Source organism: Vigna umbellata, chromosome 5 (assembly GCF_029865625.1).
Source record: "Vigna umbellata cultivar VRB3 chromosome 5, Vumbellata_1.0, whole genome shotgun sequence".
Lineage (NCBI taxonomy): Eukaryota > Viridiplantae > Streptophyta > Magnoliopsida > Fabales > Fabaceae > Vigna > Vigna umbellata.
Window position 1 is genome coordinate 68069487 of NC_142169.1, and position 23151 is coordinate 68092637.

Below are 23151 nucleotides of genomic sequence, written 5' to 3' on the forward strand. Positions count from 1 at the left end.
TAGAATATTAAATCTTTCGAATTGAGTGTTAAATCTTAAAAATTTATTATATCCTAATCTGTTAATGAATTATAAGATTATAATTGAATAATTATATGGTCCTTTTAATTATTTTTGTGATTTATTTTTATTTATATTTTTTGTGCACAACTTTAATATTTTAAAATGTTTGAAAAAGTAAAAATAATATAGGTGAAGATAGATATAATAATTAATTATTCATTTAATATACATTTTGTAGGGATAAAATGGGAACTCTAGCAAAAGTTGGAGGTGTAGAAATAAAGCAATGTTGTAGGAAGAATATCCCTACTTCAATATAATTTGATAAATATAAATATTCCATTTTTTTGTTTTTATTATTTCGTTAAAAAGACTTATGTAACATAAAAGTCGTTCTACATTGCATAATTTAAAAATTTTAAATAATTTAATACTTGAATATAAATTGTAAATATTTTTGTGTATTTTTATTTTGAAAATGTTAATAAAAATTCAAAAGTAAGTTTGCAACAACGATTTTATTATAAATCTCAAATCATAGTGAATCAAAGTCATGTTTTATAATTATGAAGTCAACTTATATATAAAAAGATTAAATCATAAAATCGTACTATGTAAACAGATTTCCATTTTAATAAAATATATAAATAATTTAAGTTAGGTAACGTGATTTTTTATTTGTCAAGCTGTATTTCTTCTATCAATTTTATTGAATTTGAAAAATCAAATATACCAATTTAATGTTTTTGCCAAAACAATATTATACAAGCTTGCATTTCTCACCTTATTACAGTTTAAAGTAAACAACTGGAAATTCTGTCGTAAATCATTATTTTTTTAATGAGTTTAATTGTGACCTAATTTGCAAATGAGATTTAAAAAATTAAATTTTTTAATTAATTAAATTTAATAATAGAAAAAGTGTTATAAAAATTATCTTTATCACTTATCTTTTTTAATTTAGAATTAAAAGTTTTTAATCGGGCCTTCTAGTTTTGGATAATGTGCGAATATTTCAAACAAAGGGTAAATTATTTTGTTTTGTTTTTCATTTTTTATCGATTTCCTAAAAGAAAATTATAGCGGTTTTAGTCTATCTATAAAAAAAGATTGCCGCATATTTAGAAAGAGAGTAATAATCTAAATTTTTCTCTGTAGATTTTTGCTTTTTTGTTCTCCATTTTATTCCATCATCTTGTTTCTTTCAATATGATTTTTTTTATATTGTTTTCATTGTAACGTTGATTTCAGTGTAATAATAAAAAAATATATGGACAAATATGATATTTTTTAATATATTTAAAAAATTTAAAGATAAATAATGTGATTATTCTTAATATAAAAAAATTCACCCAGTTTCAATCATTTACAAAGTGATTAGAAAAACAGATAGCTAGGTTGAACCCAATCTGGCTAATATAGCCCAGGTCCAACTATTACATGATTTCATCATATCAAAAGAAAAAGACTCAGATTTAATTAGATTTTGATTTTAAAATTCAAAAGGTACAATTTTATTCCTAATTGAATTATAAGTACAAAATGGAAATAGCAATAATAATACTATTATTATTTTTATGAACTATAACACAGTGATAATCAATTAATTATTAATTTAATACTAAAAAAACAAATTGTTTGGTTGGGAAATAAAATCGGCGAAACATTTCTTCAGGGACTAAAATCTTGAAAAATGGGTTTCTACTTTTATAGGTTTTTTTTACAGTTTTCAAAACGAAAACAACAAAAATATTTTTTACAAGAGTAGCACGTAATATTAATAGTATAAACAATAACCAATGTGATATCATGTATCATTTAACGATTAAGTTACTAAAAATGCAGACACAAAATTAAGAGAAACAAAAATTGGTTAGACAAATTTAGAAACTAAAAAACAGAATTCCATTTATATGGAAGGAGTACAAATATAATTAACTGTGAATAAATAATGACTAATTTATATCATTAAACAAAGATTTTTTTTTTCTGTTCACAATTTGTTTTCTATTTTATTCTTTAAGTAATATTATTTTAAATCAATTTTACCAAATTTATCTTTTAAATAACTTGTTTAGTTTTATCATTTTTAATTTAAAATAATGATTTATAATAAAAAATCTGCTGAATAAATAAAATCATCTACAATTAAAACACAAAATCGAATTATATATTATTTTTTTTTCATCATATAAAAAGTGAATAGATATATGCATATTTTCATTAGTATTTATAGTATTTATAAAGTGTTTCCTCAACCCCATGGTTGATTTTTCATTGCTTAAACTATGTCGGGTCAAACATATAGCCAACGCCCAAAATATTGGGTCTCATTTTAACTTTCGGAGTGATTATCCCTTCACTACCTCATCTTCTCTCTACGTCTCTTTACTTCTTTTTAAATTCTAAATTTATCCTTCTTACTTTTACTTTTATCAATTTTACCTTTCATTTTCTAAAACTCTAATCTCAATCTCATCTCACTTTCACTTTCCCTTTCACTCTCAACAGCAAGCTTCCATCCCCCACTATTACATTCTCTTTTTCTCTTAATTTTCACTTCCATTAACACAAAAATTTGACAGAAAAAGAAAAAGATAAATTGAACTAACTATTTTTTCATTTATTCAATTTTTATTTTGTACTCAACAAATATACATATTTTTCATCACACCATTGTAAGCACAGATGTAATTTTAGGCATAGATTTTCAAGTTCGGTTATTTAAAGATAAGGAAGTGGTGAATAAATTTTTAGCAGATTATATTATGGAATCATGATACTTCAAAACTCATCAGAAATAATGTTATAATTTAATTTAAAATTTAAGTATTATTTAATATAATTTTATATTTTAATAATTATTAAAATATGATTTATATTATAATAATAGTAATATTAAAAAAATAATAAAAAATAATAAAAAAAAGTATAAAATTTGATTTAATATATTTAAATATATTAAATTATATTAAAATATTAAAATAAGTTAAATAATTATTAAATTTTAAATAAAAAAAATTTAAAAATTTGTTTATCACATACCAAAATCAATTTTGTTTTCTAATTAAAATTTAATCAATATTTAATTTAATTGAAAATTATAATATTATTTTATATTTTTATAATTTAATAATTATTAAAATATGATTTATATTTTTATAATAGTTTTATTAAAATATAAAAATAAGAGTAACCATGAAAATAAAAATAATATTAAAAATCACATTTAATATATTTAAATATATTAAATTATATCAAAATATTAAATTAAATTAAATAATTATTAAAATTTAAATAAAAAACAAAATTTTAGAAATCGGATATAAAGATCCGATAAATTTATGATACGAATATGTAGAGTTGTCAAAATGAGTCACAACCCGCGAGTCAACCCGGCTTACCACGGGTTTGAGTCAGGTTGAGTTTGAAAAAATTGTATTTTTTTTATGCGGGTCAGATTTAAACCCGGCTCATGCGTGTTGAATCCGTGGTGGGCCGGGTTGGCTCACCAACCCACCTACCTAATTTTATTTTATTAAATTTTAATTTTAATTTTATAAAAAAATATTTATTATTATTTTTTGCTTGAAAAATTTATTTAAGTTATTTATTTTCAAAATTAATTAAACACCCATGTTGGGAGTTAAATTTGTTTAAATTTAAATTATAAAAAGTTTGTAATTATTTTTTATTTTAAAAAATTGTAATTAAGTGAGCCAACCCGTTTACCCACCAACCCGTGGTGGGTTGGGCCGGGTTAAGATTTTTCTGGCTCGCTAATAAATGAGCCGGGTTGAGTTGGCTCACTAAGTGACCAACCCGTGGTGAGCCGGGCCGGGTCGGGTCGGGTGACCCGTTTTGACAGCTCTACGAATATGGATATCTGATAAATAATTTTTTCAAAAATTTTGATTTTTATTTAAATTTTGATAATTATTTAATTTAATTTAATTTAATTTAATTTAATTTAATATTTTAATGTAATTTAATATATTTAAATATATTAAATGTGATTTTTAATATTATTTTTATTTTCATTATTGTTACTCTTATTTTAGTTATTATTTTTTTTTATTTTTTAATAAAACTATTATAAAAATGTAAATCATATTTTAATAATTATTAAAATATAAAAATATAATAAATAATGTTATAATTTTAATTAAATTAAATATTGATTAAATTTTAAATAAAAACAAAACTGATTTTGATATTGATAAACAAGTTTTTGAAAATTTTTGTTTTTATTTAAAATTTAATAATTGTTTAATTATTTTAATATTTTAATATAATTTAATATATTTGAATATATTAAATCAAAATTTATATTATTATTTTTATTATTATTATTATTTTATTATTTATTTTTATTTTTTTAATATAACTATTATTATAATATAAATCATATTTTAATAATTATTAAAATATAAAATTATATTAAATAATATTTAAATTTTAAATTAAATTATAATTATTATTAAGGTGGTGTATAGTGTCTTTAATAAGAAAGAGAAAAAAATAAAAAGATATCTATTAAAATGTCTTTAATAAGAAAGAGAATAAAGTTAAAAATGAAATTTTTGAAAATGGTTGAGTTAGATGTTAGAAGGATAAAAATTAAATTTTTGGAGGTGCATGATGAGATGTTGGTATAGGATGAAACACTCAAGACCCAATTAATGATATTGTTGGGCCCAACCTAGTTGTATCCAACTATTGTTGCCATCATTAGGGTAGGAGTGATGCTCCCTCCAACACCCCATCTTCTCTCTGCACCTTTCTAATTTTTTTAAATTCTAAATTTACTCTTTTTACTTTTTATTTTTATCAATTATACTTTTTATTTTTTAAAACCCAAATCTTAATTCCCTCTCACTTTCACTTTCCTTTTCACTCTCAGCAGCAAGTCCCCACCCCCCAACTTTCACTTTCTCTCTTTCCTTAATTTTCACTTCCGTTAACACAAAATTTGACAGAAAAAACAAATTTTGCATGGTATAAATTTAAAACATTTATAACTTCTGGTGAGTTTTGAATTATCATGATTCTATAATATAATCTGCTAAAAATTTCTTCCCCACTTGCTTGTCTTTAAATAATCAAACTTGAAAATTTGTGCTTAAACTTGAAATTCTAAACCACCATGAGATAACCATTGCCGCTGTAAATCAAACCGTTTAGGTCGCAGGAGCTGAACTTCTCTTCGATGATCATTGGATGTTTGGTGAATCTCACGAAATTTGAAAGGAAATGAGAAATGTTGTGTTAATGGAAGTGAAAATCAAGAGAAAGAGAGAAAGTGACAGTAAGGGATGAGAGCTTGCTCCTGAGAGTGAAAATGAAAGTGAGAGGGGATTGAGATTAAGGTTTTAAAAAATAAAAAGTTAAATTGGTAAAAGTAAAAAGTAAAAAGAATAAATTTGAAATTTAAAAAAATTTGGAGAAATGTAGGGAGAAGATGGGGTGGTGGAGGGAGCATCACTCTTAACCTAGTCAGAAGCATGTGCGAAGGAAGTTGGCAAGGACTATGATATGTTAATAATTTTTTTAACAACTTTTTGACAATAGATTATGTGTTATTATTTCATTGGTTTGTATATTTGAAACAGACTAATCACGAACCATCACATAAGCGATTATAAAAAAGTTGTAAAAAAAAATTGTTAAAAAAACATTTTTCACCTATTAATTATATTTTAAATTCCTATTCTTTTTCTCAGGGTAAAGAAATCCCTAGTTAACAATTATCACAGATATTATCATTTGTTTATTTTGTATAAAGAGGTTTAAGCAAGATTAAGATTAAATTATACCTACACCAACTGTAAAACATATCTATGATGGATACGAGTATTTTGAAATTTATTGAAAGATTTTGAAAAAACTACAATAAATTTTGAAATTCGTTGAAGACTTGAAAAATCTTCATCGAATTTTATAATCCATTGAATACGATGGATTTTAAAATTCGTTAAAGAAAATGAAATATAGAATTTTTTGAAATATAAAAGATAGTTTAAAAATTAGAAACAAAATGTGAGAGTACAAATAGAAATGTGAGATGGTACAGAGAGAAACCTTTTAGCTTTCGAGGTGGAAGACCCAATGACCGATATTGTTGGGCCCAAACTAGTTGTATCTAACTACTCCTGCCATCATTAACTAAGCATAAGCATGTGCGAAGCAACCTGGTAATTATATTTTAAATTCCTAATCTTTTGTGTATTTTGTATAAAGAGTTTTAAGCAAGATTAGGATTAAATTATACCTACACCCACTGTAAAACATATCTATGATGGGTTTCATAATCAAGATGTGGATGAGTATTTTTAATAAAAACTGCGTGTAAAAGATATTTTTAAAATAAAATTGATATTCCGTCTACATCTCTGTAACTCTGTAGTTACAACTCAATTTATTTAGATCAAAACATGCGTTACGGAGAGGATTGTTATTATGTTATTATCACTTATCTTTCATACAGTATACTATATGTTTCTTATTATTTTCCTTTTTGGGTAATAGCTGTATATAAACTAAAAGAAAACAGCGATATTAATTTATAAAAATGTACAACGTTGCATATGGGTACCTAATTACAAGCTGGAAAAAATAGGTACATATGCAGACATTAAAAGTTTGGAGAAACTAAGAATTAAATAAATACAAAAATAGGTCACTTTCATGACCAAAAGGATCCCCATGCTACACGGAAGCAGAGATTAATACTCACCGCCCTAAGGACAACGGCACCGTCCCACCTTTCTATTTCAAAATTCCCCAACAAAAAATTATTCGATATGACCCTCTTCCCTCCTAAAATTCTACCAATTTTCTCACCAATCACTCGCATCCGATGAATCTCAACCTCACGAAACTCATCACACTTTTTCTCCTCTTCATTTCAATAAATTCTTTAACTAATCATAAGAGAAGACTAAGATTTTTTTTATGCCATTTGCATTCCAATTCCTTGGTACAAAACTGAAGGCAAATTGGTCAATCATGATCATGGGGATCAGAGGCAGACTTCAGTCTCTAAATTGTTCAAAATGGTAGCCACTTGAGCGACAGAAGGCCTACATTTCCGTGAGTTACCGACACATGCTGAAGCAACTTTGGCTAATCTAACCAGAGGCTTGGTGTCAGAAGGAATCACCAACCTAGGATCTAAAAGTTCACTAAAACTTGTTTCTCTAATTAAAGGCAATGCCCACTTCACCAACAACCCTCCCTCACACCCTTTCCCAGTTAAAAGCTCCAGCAGGACTACTCCTAAACCATAAACATCACTCTCTTTGGTAGCTCCACCACCCCTTCTTTCACTCCAATATTCATCATCCACATACCCCACCACTCCTCTCTTTTCCACAGGTGCCAAAAAGTTAAGACCATAATCACAAATCCTAGCACAGAAGTTCACATCGATCAGGATATTAGACGACTTAACACACCCGTGTACAATGTTTGGTGCCACCACTTCGTGCAGGTATTGAAGCCCTCTGCCTGCTCCAGCTGCAATCCTCAACCTCTTGTTCCAATCCAAAAGTGAAGCCCCGTCTTGGTTTTTATGCAAGTAGAAGTCCAAGCTCGCCATGTGCACAAACTCCATCAGAATAACTCTCTCACCCGGTGCTTCTGAGAACCCTATGATCGGAACTACGTTCGGGTGTTGAGCCAAGGAGAGCCATTTCAACACGGATGAGAAACCAAAACCTGCATTGCTCAACACGAGAACGGGGTGAATCCTTTTAACGGCTACCAGCTCTTCTTTCTCCAGTGTACCCGCATACACGGTTCCCAAGCGACCCTGCCCGATGATTCTCCTGTGGTTGAAGCCGTCGGTGGCGGCATCAACTTCCGTCAAGGGGTATGCACGAGCACACAACTTCACGGGAAGTGTTTCTTCGGATTCAACGGGTTTCTTCTTGCAAGCCAGGAAGAGGATGATGGCAAGAACGATGAGAGATACGGATAGAGTGATCATGACCGTGTCATAAGCGATATGCTCCGCAGCGTTCATTTTGAGTGTTTTGAATGGGTTGGTTTGAAGGGTATGGTGTGGTTTGTGATTGGCAGTGATGGGTTATTAGTGGTTGAAGGAAGAAGGTGAGATTGGATGGTTCGTGGAAGAGGTGTGTGTGAAAAGAAGCTTATATACATATGAGTTTGATGGGGAGATATCAAACAGTTGGAAGATAAGTTGAAAAGGAAAAAAGAGAGAATATGCTTGACAAAATGGGTGGATGGATAGATGGATCGGTCGGATTAGTTGTGGTAGTTGATAGCTGGCAACCCTACCTCTCATATTATCAACAAATTGTATAATTTTTTAACTAATTAACATACAACATCAACTTAATCAAATATACAATGAATTGTATGGAACGAACTATTGCTTGCCAACCATATAAGAAATTCATCTAGCAAAAATCGACGAATACTCGGCCTAAATAACTCATTTGTTAATTAATATTCTTAGATTATAAATCGTAATTGAATTAGCTCTAATTAAAAATTCATTTCAAAATCTATAAATACATAGATAACATAATAATTGTATTTATTAGATATTTAAGATTTAATTGTAATAAGATAACTGAAAACTAACTTGTGAGAGTGTCAGCATGTATCTACTACTCGGATTTAAACTCTGCAAAAAGACAATTGGCATGTAAAAAAAGAAAAAATGAAATTAAGAAAAAATATAAGATTATACTGTAAAAGTGTAATTCTGGAACGAAAAAATAAAATAAAATTGTGAAAGTGTAATTCTCTGTCCTTCCTTACGGACAGACATTGTAAAAGTATTATAAGATAACTAAAGTAATTTAACACTCTGTGAGCAAGCCTTTAAATGCTCAATTAAAACCGTTCGATTATTGAAACAACCTAATGTTATTTTTATATCTTACCGATTGTATGTGTACGTGGGACAATCTATGGGCTGTGTAATACTTTTAAATTATATTATCTCCACCAAAGTTTGTTCATTGCATACAAATTTCTTCTCTTTTGTTTTACATTTTGTCTCCTACTACGTATTGTTTATACCTTTTTGTGTACGGAGATTGTTATTCGCCTGGAAAACAGGAGGTTTGGTCGTGTGGTGCGTAGAGCAATATCTGAAGACAATCCAATTAGAGACAGCTTAACAATTGTGTGTTTCCATTTGGGTAGGTACAAGTTTAGAAAATTGTTGATTTAAAACATTAAAGTATTGTTCTCGTTTAAAACTAAACATTTTAAATTCAAAAATAGAGAAACTAATGACATATTTTATTTTCGAGGAAACAAATTCATTTAAAAAAACACATGCATTCAATGTATAAAATTATGTTGTAAATAAATCAACTTATGGCCCATAAGCGATTGACCATTTGAAAAAAAAAAGAATATATAAACTATTTAAAAATAAATAATCATGAGTTCTTTAAATGGGGAAACTGATTTAAATGGTAAAGATACTGAAGAAAAATCGGTGTTTTTCATTATTAGAAAAACAGTATATTGAAAAAATCTTTTCACTTTCAAGAACAAGGATCTGTATTATTATTATTATACACAAAGAAAGGTACGAGAATGAAATATCTGAACTCTCTTTCAAATTGAACAGTAATAATAATAATTGACAGAGATAATAGTAAAAAAAAAATAACAACAAAAGAAGATGCTTTATCAAAAGGTATAATTGAAAGAAAGTGATAATAATAGAATAACAATAGTATGAAGTGAAGCAGAGAAAATTAAGAAGTGTATTGGAATGAAGCAATTTCCCGCCAGAAACATAGCTATAAGGCTACAGGCCTGTAATGGAAACCACAAAATTGGTGAGAAACCTAGGTTGGGGCCCATTGTGTCTTCATGATGATGTTGGGCTTGGCTCGTAGCTCCGATAAGGCCCACCAATTAATGGTGTGAGATGTAATGAATCTCTCATGATGCTTCTTCTTCAGCTTGTATTATTTTTGTAATCAGACAACCCGGAATCTGGTTGCTGGATTTGGTGGAAGGATATGTTGAGTGAGGTTATGAGAAAGAAAGAAGCGATAAAGTGGTAGTAATAATATTAATAGTAACAGTATTAGTATTGCCCCACATCATGCTCTATCTTCGAAACTAAAATCCAACATGTTCGATAATGAGTGCATGATATAAGGTCAGATCAGACATGTATCATCAAAGTTGAAGGAGGAATCTGTAGTGTGCAACAGGTGGCCATACATGGAACCTCTGATTCATGCTCCTATGAATCACTTTAGATATTATTATAATTGCTCTAACTAAATATAACAACGTAAAAACTGAAGGACTCAATTAAGTAAAATAATTATATTAAAAAAAATAAAATGAGTTAATTGAAAATCCGAAACCAATTAAACCAGCCAATCAGAACCCAAAAACAATTAACAAAATCTTAAAGAACCAAAAATGAATTTTATGAAAAGATAACAAAAAGAAAAATAAAATTTACCCCAATTATTACACGCTACCATCACATTAAATCCCTAATCCACTTATAGTGATCGTGATTATCACCTGACGTGATCTCTAATAACGTGGAGTAAAAAATATTAACAGATAAAGTTCTAAAACCTAAAGCTCAATAAAAGTTGGTTTAGTAGCTAAAGTATAAATATTTCAAAAGATACAAATGACAATACAGAACCAAATATAAACCTAAAGCTCAATAAAAAAATTAGATCATTTTTTTATAAACCAAATATGGGCCGGGCCAAAACAGAATTACTCAGCCCACATTATCGTCATCTCTCCAAGTTGAGAAATTGACACTATATTTTGTAAAAAGAAAACTAAATCACTTTCGTTTTGGTAGAATTTAAACCAAAAATAACATATTAATCAAATAAATTGTAGGCTCTTTAAATTGAATTGGATGGGAGGGTTTATTATGATGTCTGTGCCATCAGATGAACAGCAATAGGTTTTATTATTTTGATGATTGGGCCCTTAGGTTAAATTAAAACCCTTCGTATAACTCAGTGGCTTTATCGGCTCATGAAACACAGGGAAAGCTTCGAAACTGTCATCGGTGGCGTAACCAATTTCTTCAAAGTTTTCTACTTTGCGAACAAAGATTAAACCGCTTCCTGAACTCACATACCTGGTTCGTTCCATCCCCCATTCATTCTCGCTGTTTCTACTTGCTACATGCCAATCAATGTGTCGCAATTCTTGTTACTTATATTTGCCTCTTCTTTTATCCTAAATTTCTCTATGTCAAAGTTATGTTTGGAAAACACAGGTTTTTATTTTTTTTTTTGTTCAGGGTTGGTCAACTTTTCATCGTTGTCTTTTACTTTAATAAGTTTTGTGCTGCAGTTTTCTTTTCTGTGTATTGTTTTGGGCCTAATATAATGCATAGGATTTTCGTTGATGTTGTCTTCAACATTGATTTGAGTGCTAAAACTTTCACTACAGATGACTTATGTTATTGGTTCTCTCTTTTTGGTTATCAGATAATTGTGTTTTTTGACTACTTCAAGACTTGAAGACTTCTAAGATGTTGGCCTGTCATCCTGAAAAAAAGTTATCATTTAACCGATCAATTAGTGATGGCGATTTGGTTATTGTTTATGAAAAGCATGAAAGCATGAAGGCTGTTACTGTGTGTGAAGGTTCAGTCCTGCAGAATCGTTTTGGTGTTTTTAAACATTCAGATTGGATAGGAAAACAGTTTGGGTCTAAAGTATTCAGTAGTAAGGGTGGTTTTGTGTACTTGTTAGCTCCCACACCAGAATTGTGGACTCTGGTATTAAACCACAGGACTCAGATTCTCTATATTGCGGATATTAGTTTTGTTATCACATACTTGGAGATTGTTCCTGGTTGTGTGGTTCTTGAATCTGGGACTGGTAGCGGATCTTTGACTACTTCACTTGCAAGAGCAGTTGCTCCCTCAGGACACGTCAATACCTTTGATTTCCATGAGCAAAGGGCCGAATCAGCTAGGTAAAAAAATAAGGAAGAAGTAATGTGATTTTCTATATAGAAATTGACATAATATCATGTTTGGTATTAGCATATTTGCGTGTTGCTTTCTCCTGCTTCTTCTGGCTTTCTTCTATGGGTCTATTTTCACTATCATCCAAAATGGTGTGCTGACATGTAATGAGATGATAGCAATTAAAACATTACTTTGGCCGTGGATGAAATTTAAACTTGTTTTATTAACTTTGCACCGTGGTTTTATTATTCTTATGAAATTGTGGGCAAGATATTCGATGTTCAGAGACTCTATAGTTCATAATTTAAAATGCTAATACCGGAATACTCTGGTATGCTCTTAGATCTTACCATGATTCTTGTCAGCAGGATCTAGCTTGATAGGATGCCTACCTAGAAACCAATCTATAATTTTGCCCTGTAAATTACTCTTTTTTTTTATTCACTTAATTTTTGTCATCCTGGTAGGGCTGATTTTGAGAAAACAGGTCTAAGCAGCTTAGTCACGGTGAAGGTTAGGGACATTCAGGGTGAAGGATTCCCTGATGATTTTACAGGCATGGCTGACTCTGTATTTTTGGATCTACCTCAACCTTGGCTTACCATTCCTTCAGCTGCAAAAGTGTTGAGACATGATGGCACATTGTGCTCTTTCTCTCCTTGTATCGAGCAAGTACAACGAACATGCGAAACACTCCGAACCCAATTCACAGGTAGTTTTGCATTTTCTTCTCTCTGTCCCCCCTCTATATTTCCCTAACTTCATAATCTTTGTGTGCTTGAATTAGACTGATAGAATACCCATGTAAATTTTTTCCTGTGTACAAAGACATAAGGACATTTGAGGTGCTTTTACGCACGTATGAAGTTCGGGAAGAGAAAATGCAAAGCCTAAGTGGGGATGGGGATGATTCTAATGGTTCTGTTCCTAGGAAGAGGAGACAATGCTCTGATGGAAGCTATCTAGTCAGCGGCAGTCCTTCTATTTCTTCTGTCATGGCCAGACCTTGTGGTGAAGCTCGAGGTCACACAGGCTATTTGACATTTGCAAGAGTCAAATGCGTCTCATGAAGAGTGTTCTCATGTCCATCACAATTTTGTATCTCCTTTCATATAGAGCCTCATGCAGAGATTGTTTTTGTTCGTTATAGTAGGGTATGCTCATCGTCCATGCCTTGCTACAAGAAGTAAGGCCTACCTCTTTGCAGACTAGTAATCATTAGTGGCTATTTTGTGCTTCTTCATATTCTTTACAGATATTTAGATGGATCAAGTTTCTTAACATATTAACATTGCTTCAGCAAAGTGGCAAAAGACTTGTCACTATTGATTGATTTGCTCACTCCTATTGCGTGAGAATTTCATGTTTAGACATTGTCTTTATGTAGCAGTATACAGTATGCTGAAAGTAAAAAACTGAACACTTTTCCCTTTACTCTTTTAAGATAACACTTTCTATTAGAGTTTTGAGCTTGCAGAATTAGGAATAGCAACCAGAATAATGTTGTGACGTTTTATAGTTAGAATGCATTATATATCTAATTAAAAGATTTGAAAGAGAAAAATGCAAGATGTTATGAATTCAATTCTTTCCACTAAAAATATATTAATAATTCATATTTGTTAATAAAAAAAAACCTTCTTGAACTTCACAATCACGATTCTTGAACTTTTCCTTCTCTCCATCTTCTCATTCCTCTATCATAGAAGTGGCTGTGTTCTCATTCATTTTCCATTGTAGTAGATGCATTCTCCTTCTTCACCCATAGCAGCAGTCACATTCTCTTTCTTCTCCAATTATTGTATCCGCATTCTCCTTCCTCTCCCATAGCAGCAGCCGCATCCCTTGCACCCTAGTGGCTGCTGTTTAAAAGTATACATTCTGGACTATGCATTTCGGAATTCGGGATGTATTTTCATATCCTGAAAGTATATTCTGAAATATGCAATGCCTATTTTACAGGTTTCCTCCAACAGAAAAAAAGAAGCAAAGATAACAGATGTTGGATAATTCTTCCCTTTATTTTATAAAGAGACTCTTGTAAGAATAGTAATGTCAATAGTCCTAAGGGATACGTCACACAACTGAGAAGCAGATGTTAGAGAAATTCTAAAAACTTGAGAAAATACTACTTTTCCCTTATCCTTATCATTGTTTACTTCATTATGTTTTTAACACTGCAATCGTAGTTATTAATGTATTTAGGTTTGGTATTGTGACGTTTTGTTCCTGATCTTACTACTGAGCTTGAGCTGTTCACTTGTTTAATTTTACAGAGGTTATAAGATTGACTTAATTGTAAAAGTAAAAAATAGAGAAAAATGGTGAGTTCAATTCTTTTATTAATATTTAAAAGATATAAGAGTAATTGGAAAGATTTAAAAAAAAGGACGAAAGATTTTATGATTTCAATTCTTTTCACTAACCAAGTACTCATAATTAATATTTGTGAATAAAAAAAAATTGTTGAACTGCAAAATAACGATTCTGTCCCTTCTTAGCCATGACAAGAAAAATCCGGAACATGTTAAATTTTTTTTAATACATTCCGTAACGTATTTCTACTTTTCCGTTGAAAAAACAACTAAATCAGAGTGTATAGGGATGGATGGGGCGTATGGGGGTGTGGCTACTACTATGGTAGAGAAAGGAGAACCATGTCGGTGAGAAGAAGGAGAAAGTAGTATTATGATTAATTTTCAATAAAGACAAAAATGTCTTTTCACTAGACTCACCTCCATGCATTTACTTCTTCACCCATATAAAATTAATTTCCCATTTTACTACCCTTTGGGAATGATGTAAATACTTGCATGATTTTGTAAACTAACAACACCTAAAGATATTAATAAATATATTAAAATAATATTATCTTATGTGCAAATCCAATTTTAAATATTTCTACTTTTTAATAGCCTCTAACCTTGCTAAATTCTGAAGTAAAACAAACATTTTAACACTGTTTCAACACAGTTTATTATTTTTAAAAAAATTAGTATCTGTCCCATACATTAATTGCTTGCTAACTAATTACTTTCCAAAAAGAATTTATATTCTTTCTTAATTTGCGTTTTGATAAATTATTGTGTAATATAATTAATTTTCTTTTCTTTCCTTTATCCAATGGAAACATATGATAAACAATGAGTAGCCAAATAAAACTTATAATAACTGCTTCACTTGGTCCTTGAATGGACAGGTGGCTTGCTTCTAGGCCAACCATTTATGACTCATCACTTGTCTTGAATTTACCACTCATTTATTAGTATTACCCACGGTCAACACAAAGCAGTCGCAGCTTTGAGGAGCCAATGAACTCATGTTATGTTCGGAGGATTATTATATAAATAATAATAATTAACATGATATAATTTAAATTAACTAATTTAACTTATAATTTTAAATTTTTTATTTTAGTTCTTTATTTCATTACACTATAAAAAAAATAAGAAAGCAATTAATTATTTATTAAGTTAAAATAAATTTTAGTTTTTTTAATTGTCTATTTTTATAATGTAGAGAGGGGTGTGTGAATCGCGTTGCATTTGGCACCAACTTCCGCACGACTAAAAAGAAACAAAAGGCCTGCATACAATGGAAACGCATAATCGGAAAAGCTTAAAAACTGAGTTATCCAGCGTTGGATCTTAGTGTAGGTTAGTACAACTCTTTTTACAGACAACTGAAGAGTATAGTACCCGATGCTGCTGAATTGATGAGCTAAAAGATCAGTATTGTAATGCAGTGATGATTATACAAATTGGTACCCTTCTGCTACATTCATAGCCCATCATCATTTATCTTATGTACTGGTGGTAGGCATGACAAATAGATGGAACCTGCAATTAAACAAGATGGCCCACGAAGGACAAGGTCTGTCCAGCCACCTCATTAACTCAACTCCCATAGCTGTACCCTGCTCATACTTCACACCACTGCCACCACAAGTAAATCTTATGCGGGAACATCCACACAATTACAAACATTTAAGAATGATTTAGATACAGATTCCCCCAATCCGGTGATAATTTTTCCATCACGTGATTGAAGTTAACCCAAATTACTACAGAGCTGATTTTCTACTACAATTTTGACCCACTACTGATTTTACCATTCAAACATTCACCTGACCCACACCAGACCGGTCACGTCTATTCTAATCTTTAACAGTCAGAATATGGTTTCTGAATATACAAGAGAAATTAATGCAGACACCAATTTGAACCTTGTAGGGACGCGCCTCGATGTCAAGCAACTTCAGAGGGCAAAAACTTGAACTTACTCTTCTTTCAACCCCCAAAAAAATTTATGTCCCCTTTTGTAGCCAACGTTGTGAAGCAAACCATGGCCGAAAAAACAGCAGGGGGAATTTGGCTCTGTTAAGTTAAAGAAAAGATTAGACCTTTCCGCTCCCGCTCCAAGAACTTGAACTAAGCAAGACTTCCATGATCAGACCCATCGTCATAGTAATATGGGGACAACTTTCCATCTTTCTTGGCTGGTTTCGTTAGGTTCTCTATGCCCACCTCTTGTAACATCTTCACCACTCTTCTCATCGCAGGCCGGTTGATTGGAAGAGGACTGGTGCACATGAGGCCAATGTTGAGGACCTTGCAAATTTCTTCTTTGAAACAAGAATCAAGCCTCGAGTCAATCACATGCTCCACGCCTTTCTGGTCCAAGGTGGTGCACGCCCACATAACCAAGTCTTTTTCCCCAAATTCAGGGTCAATGGGTCTCCTTCCCGTAACCAACTCAAGTACGACAACACCAAAGCTATATATATCACTCTTCTCATTAACTCTGAGTGTGTATGCATATTCTGCAGAAGGAAAGAATCATATCAGTTTGACTCCATTAAGACTATGAAACTGATCGCTATTGTAAAAAATAAAATAACGAAATGACAACTTCCTAAGCAAAACAAACCATTTGATACCAAGCATAATTTTCTGATTAAAATTGGTATAATTCATTCACATTGTTTCTGTGGGCATAAATCTTCTCCGTATACTTATAGACGATTATCTTTAGATTTAAAGGTTTCTCAAATTAATATATGATAGCAGTGATTAGTGTGTGTTAAGCTGAACTGGCACCATACTTAATTGTGTCACATATCTATCAAAATATGATTGAACGTCAAGAAAAACTGGAAATAAATGACAAAAATTCTGCAAACCTGGTGCTATGTATCCACAAGACCCAGCTATAACAGACATGGATTTAGTTCCTTTCCCGGTGGCATCAACTACCTTAGCTACTCCAAAATCTGCCACCCTTGCACCGAAGTCCCCATCCAACAAGATGTTATTAGATTTCACATCTCTATGAACAATTGAAGGAACACAGTCGTGATGCAAATAAGAGAGGCCTTCTGCAGCATCAACAGCTATCTTATACCTAGTTGGCCAGTCCAACAACCCTCCTTTATTGCTATGCAGTAAATCACCCAGGCTACCATTCGGCATATACTCATAAACCAATAGCTTGCTATCCCTAGTAGTGCAGCAACACCACAGTTTGACAATGTTCTTGTGCCTAATTTTGCCCAAAGTTTCAACCTCTGCGTCAAAAGCACTGTCTTGATGAAATTGACCCCTCTCCACATCTCCGCTGTCTATATCCTTCTTGACGCCGCCCCATATCTTCTTCACAGCAACCACTTCCCCGCTGGTCAACACAACCTTGTAAACCTTCCCGGAAGACCCACTTCCTATCACATTATCTTCATCCAGGCAATTCAAGATCTCATCTTCGCTGAAACCCAGTTTATGAAACGACATCAAAGTCCACTTTGATTTATCAACAGATCTCTCAGCATTCTTGAAATTCTTGTACCTTAAGTAAAACCAGACAACACCGATGACAAACACCAAAGTGGCAACTATAAAAATAGCTCGCAGAATCCACACAAAACCCTTACCCTTATCCCCATTTTTGCCATCACACAAACCTTTGAAATCCTCGCACAAGCCAGGATTGCCAATAAAACTAGCCCTGTACATATCCTTGGCCAGCAGTGGGGGTAGCTTTCCAGTAAGCCTATTATAAGACAGATTGAGCTGATTGAGCTTCAAATTCTGCAATGCCGTAGGAACATTCCCCGAGAATTGATTGTTGGAAAGATCAAGAAAATTCAACACAGCCAAACTGCCTATTCCATCAGGAATCACCCCACCAATCGCATTATTAGCCAAATTCAAGTCATTCAGTTTCTTCCACGACTGAATCTCCTTGGGGAGCTCCCCGGATAACATATTGTTATGAAGATCAAGAGTGCCAAGCTGCCCGAGATTCACAATACTCCCAGGCAACGACCCACTGAGCCTGTTATCACCACCAGAAAACTCTTGAAGATTTTCCAACCACCCAATCTCCTCGGGGATCACACCAGAGAAATTGTTCTTCGTCAGAATCAACGACGACAAATTCCTCGCCCCACCAATGGTCCTCGCAATCGAGCCACTAAACGAGTTACCCATCAGTTCAAGCAAATACACATGCGGAAGGCCCCACATACCCGCCGGAACCTCGCCGGACAACCGGTTCGTACCCAACCTCACACGCGTCAAGCTCCGACACGAGCCCAAACTCGCCGGTATCTCCCCAGAGAACTGGTTCCCGAGCATCAACATCTCCTCCAACTCGCCGTGATCACAGAGGCTCGCCGGAATCCCACCGAAGAAACGGTTGGTGGAAACGTCAAGCCATCTCAAAGGACCGGACTTCCCTAAATTGTCCGGCAATGACCCGGTGAGTTTGTTCCCGAACAACCTCAGCTCATAAAGGTTGGGCGAGTTAGCAATACTGGGCGGCAACTCCCCGGTGAAACCGTTCTCATAGAGGTTGAGACTCTCGAGAGGCAGACGACACAGCTCATCGGGAATGCTCCCACTCAAATGGTTCATGGAAACATCAAAGAGCCGCAACGAAGTGAGGTTGGAGATTCCTCTAGGCAATTCGCCGGAGAGCGAGTTGTTGTACAACTCAATCTGCTTGACAGTGGTGATGCGAGTGAGCGAACTAGGGATGGGTCCATAGAGGTTGTTGAAGGTCAAATCCAAGACGCGAAGGTTTTTGAGGTTCCCGACGGAGTCGGGAATGGGGCCCACGAGATTGCAAGCGCTGAGCCAGAGCGTCTCTAGATTGGTGAGGTTGCCGATGGAGTGAGGAATGGGGGAAGGGATGAAGGGGTTATAGGAGAGGTTGAGAGTTTTAAGGGAGGTGATATTGAAGAGAGAAGGCGGAAAGACGTCGTCAAGGAGGTTGAATACGAGGGAGAGGGTTTGGAGGTTCTGGAAGGTTCCAAAGGAGGGGGGAACGGGGCCGGAGAAGTTGTTGCCGGTGAGGTCAAGGTAGCGGAGGCTGGGGAGGAGGGGGAGTGTATGGGGGAGGGTGCCGGTGAGGAGGTTCTGGGAAAGGTCAAGGTGGAGGAGAGGGGTGCAGAGGGATATTTGGAGAGGGAGGGTTTGGTTGATGGAGTTGTTGAAGAGAATGATGGAGGTGAGGTTGGGGAGGCGGCAGAGGAAGTTGGCGGAGAATGGGCCTGCAACGTTGAAGTTGGAGAGGTCGAGTGAAGTGACGGCGCTGCTATTTGGGCCGCATGTGACGCCGGCCCAGTTGCATGGGGTGGTGTCGCGGTTGTTCCAGGACGCCAGAGACAAGTCAGGGTCGTCGAGGGATTGCTTCCACTGGTACAGATATAAACCGTCTTGGTTGAGAGCAGAGATGAAAAAGTGATTTTGGAGGAGAAGCACGGTGAAGAGGAAGAACAGAGGAAGCAGGGACATTTTGTTGTTTGGTTTTGTTTTCAGTTCACCAACACTTACAATGCTGCTTTCGTCTTCGTCTCCTCGCGCTGCTGCTAATGCAACTTCCAACTCAACTCCTTTGTGGTTGCTACTACTGCTGCTCACTATCTTTCCTTGCCTTTCCTTCAGCTCCCAGGGACCATTTTGCCTCTTCTTTCTCTATAACCCACCTAGCATCAATGTACCCATTATATAATACTCTTTAAAAAATATTTTTTTTATACAAAAATACATTAAAAGAAGTATTCCATTTTCTTTCAAGGAGGCACTAAGCCAAAGCAGCATTTAGTTCTACAAATTTGGTTGGAGATATTAAAACTAATTATTACCTCTATATTGGGAAGCTGTCTAAAAGAATACTGATGTTTTCGATTGAGAAAAAGCCGTGTAGCTTTTGTTTTGTGAAGTCTACGGCCCAGGGATTACTAGATTTGATCCTGAAGATAAATCTTGTTGTACCAATTTAATTATGGCATACTAGGCAGTCCTCAAATGTACTCAAAATACTATATATATATTACCCTCGAGGTCAAGGTTGCAATCCCCAATATGTGATTTTTCAGATCTACCAAGCCCGTTAGTACACCATAATGATGTCAACTAATTAATTGCCTATATTTAAGAAAACTGATTGAGCTAGTAGTTAGAGGTAGATGCACCATGTGCAAGTCCATTTGGAGCAAAATGTTCTCTTTGAGTAACAAAATGATGTTTTAAGTAATCTATACTGATCATTAGTGTCTGGTCAGAGAAGACAAAAATAACACATAACAAGTATTGTGCTATATATGAAGAAAAGGGTTGTATTTCTCATAATGTATCTCGCATCAAAGAATCAGAAAATAATGACGCGTGACTATCATCAGGCTACAAGGAGAGAGGAAAGGATGTAGTAACAAACAGCAACAACCGTTTACTTTGATAAAGTGCAGTGAAATAGTAACTGTAGTGACTCCACAAAGGAAAAAGCAATGTTAGTGGAACACTGGAGTGTTTGTGCAATGAACATGAATTTGGAGACCGAACCGCTGGGAAAAAGATGCATTACCCGTGCCAGTTACAACAAACACATCATGATGGTTTGTAGACCAAGAATTGCGTAAGAAAAACAAACAACAGTGGAGATTCTTGTATGCTATAGCATATTGATTACGAAGAAGGTTATACAAAACAAAATTTTGAGTAATGTTTTAATGGCATCAAACACTACGCTCAAGTTGTCTATTGGTTTCAAAAAGCTACATTTTTTGCGAATATGTATGATTGTGTCTGTGACTCTAGTTCGTGGTATTTATGAAAGAAATGGAATTCTTTGCGTTGATGTCTGCTTGTTTTATTCAACACGTAAAAGTTAAGAGTCTCAAAGCATTCTTATAGCCAAACAATTTTTTTCATTTTGTATTTGTTAGGTTCAAAATTGAGTTTAAGTTTCATAAGTAAAATTGTATAATCTAAAAAGTTGAATACCGTATAAATTTAAAATTTTGAATTAAATGTAGTATCAACCTTTAATATATTGGTTAGATTCATATTTTATCGATTTTATGTCTTTCAAGTAATCCTCTCTTACAAGATCTATCATTGTGAAGGAAAAAATGCTATTTGGACTCGAATAATTGGAAACAAAGGATATTGTTTGTATTATGCTATTGGGACAGCAAAATCAAACACATAAGATCTGATGGGTTGGGATTTGTTTTTCCATTTTGTGTGAATGATATGGAGGAAATATGAAGAGGCCAAGGTTATGAATTATATAGCAGTGCTTGATATTGTTATATATGATTGAAAGATATATATTGTTGTTATCTTTTGGGAAGGTTCCAGTTAGTGCAATAATTTGCCAAAGTATTATTGGGGGAGTGAATGAATAAAGAAAAAAGAGACAGAAGGTAGGACAAAATTATAAGCGTGAATGAAGAGAAGGATTGTAAAATATTGGATTGGGAAGGGCAACAGTGGATGAGATTGAATAACACGAAGTGAAAGGACATATCTTAGGCTGAGAAAAGAGGAAGAGGACAGAGCTTAATGCAAATGGACAATTCTTAAACGTCTCATGTTTCAATGAAACAGCAATACCGTCAATCTCAGTCAAATGTCGGAAAAACCCGCCATTTTTCCTTCTTTTATTTATGAATTTGAAGGCAGGGAAATTCACTATGGATCAGGAATGACAGCAAGGTAAGGTCAGAAATCGATAGGATATATTTTTTATTCAGTGCGTAACAAAAATTTTATTTCATTATCACGTGATATTTGTTTAAAAAATATTTGCAAAATCTTGCATATACTTGTATATATTTAAAAATATATATTTTATAAATTTTAAAATAAAAATCACAGAAAAATATATAAAATATAATATAAATTTAATTAAATATAAATTAAAATTTAATTTTAATTAATTTAAATTTGATAAAATATAAATTAATTTTAATTTTAATTTAATTTAGTTTAATAAAATGTAAATTAAATTTTTATTTTTTATTTTTTGTGAGCAGCAAATACATCTTGATACGAGTAGTATAATACTCACTCTCAACCTGTTTATAAGCGTAGTATTTTTGTCATCTTACACTATATCATCTTAACTATTCTCTCCATTTTCACTCTTAATATATTAATTGATTTCTTTACTATAAATTGTTTAATGTTTAAATATTTTATATTAGTCAATTTAATTTTATTGAATTTCTTTTTTAAATATAATGTTTTAATCATCACTAAATACAAAAGTCATTGCATCCACATATTCACAAAACAAGTCCTACTTGTTGGAAACCTAATAAATTTTTGTGAGTTGCATAATAAATATTTGAGTAATGGAAGATAATTAAAATAGAATAACTTTGTATTATTTAGGACATCTTCAGAGCTTTTTCAGAGAAACTTATGCTTCGTGATGAATATCTGATTCCTCTCTTTAGTATAAAACTCGTAAATAACATTTTATGCTTAAAATATTTGTTGGAAGTATATCACTTAGTATACTCTAAATTTATTTGTTTCTTAAATATAGTGTATATTTACTGTGAAAACATCGATACATTATACTGAAAAATTAAAATAACTAAAATAAATAAATGAAATTTAGAGAAAGATTTTTCCTTTTCATCTTCTTGTAAAAACACAATAAAAGCATATGAAATAAATAATTTATTTTAAAATAAAACACATTAGGAAGTTAAAGAATTTTGTTTTTAACTGTCCCATCTATTTCCTCAACTTTGACTGTTTGACACAAGTTACGAGAACTCTTAGGACACTCACAATGGTTGATCCTATTCCAATGTGACAAGTATTTTCAAATTTAAGGAGTCGTTCGATAGTAGTAACTATGGATGAAACCTTGGCGTTCAA

General features: G+C 32.7%; 3 protein-coding genes across 3 annotated transcripts; 1 reads left to right on the forward strand and 2 right to left on the reverse strand.

Annotated features, from left to right (window-relative positions):
* Positions 1–6538: 6538 nt before the first annotated feature.
* On the reverse strand, positions 6539–8387 carry LOC124833169 (Protein kinase superfamily protein). The gene has a single exon (XM_047307573.2). The coding sequence runs from the start codon at positions 8027–8029 to the stop codon at positions 7025–7027; it is 1005 nt and encodes a 334-aa protein (XP_047163529.2). The 5' UTR covers positions 8030–8387; the 3' UTR covers positions 6539–7024.
* Positions 8388–10883: 2496 nt separating this feature from the next.
* LOC124833221 (S-adenosyl-L-methionine-dependent methyltransferases superfamily protein) lies at positions 10884–13408 on the forward strand. Its single transcript, XM_047307642.2, has 4 exons — positions 10884–11134; positions 11487–11979; positions 12442–12686; positions 12803–13408. The coding sequence occupies exons 2-4, from the start codon at positions 11531–11533 to the stop codon at positions 13042–13044; spliced, it is 936 nt and encodes a 311-aa protein (XP_047163598.1). The 5' UTR covers positions 10884–11134; positions 11487–11530; the 3' UTR covers positions 13045–13408.
* A 2171-nt stretch (positions 13409–15579) lies between these two features.
* LOC124833183 (uncharacterized) lies at positions 15580–19976 on the reverse strand. The gene is made up of 2 exons (XM_047307592.2): positions 17157–19976; positions 15580–16796 (listed from the first exon to the last, which is right to left on the reverse strand). Exons 1-2 carry the CDS (start codon positions 19765–19767, stop codon positions 16405–16407), a joined length of 3003 nt encoding a protein of 1000 aa, XP_047163548.1. The 5' UTR covers positions 19768–19976; the 3' UTR covers positions 15580–16404.
* Positions 19977–23151: the final 3175 nt, after the last annotated feature.

Bases quoted from the DNA above. Each gene is read 5' to 3' on its own strand.
- LOC124833169 (XM_047307573.2), bottom strand. From the start codon at position 8,029: ATGAACGCTGCGGAGCATATCGCTTATGACACGGTCATGATCACTCTA.
- LOC124833221 (XM_047307642.2), top strand. From the start codon at position 11,531: ATGTTGGCCTGTCATCCTGAAAAAAAGTTATCATTTAACCGATCAATT. The intron at 11,980-12,441 runs GTAAAAAAATAA...TCATCCTGGTAG, and splicing joins CAAAGGGCCGAATCAGCTAG to GGCTGATTTTGAGAAAACAG. The intron at 12,687-12,802 runs GTAGTTTTGCAT...CTGTGTACAAAG, and splicing joins ACTCCGAACCCAATTCACAG to ACATAAGGACATTTGAGGTG.
- LOC124833183 (XM_047307592.2), bottom strand. From the start codon at position 19,767: ATGTCCCTGCTTCCTCTGTTCTTCCTCTTCACCGTGCTTCTCCTCCAA. The intron at 16,797-17,156 runs GTTTGCAGAATT...TTCCTTCTGCAG, and splicing joins TTGTGGATACATAGCACCAG to AATATGCATACACACTCAGA.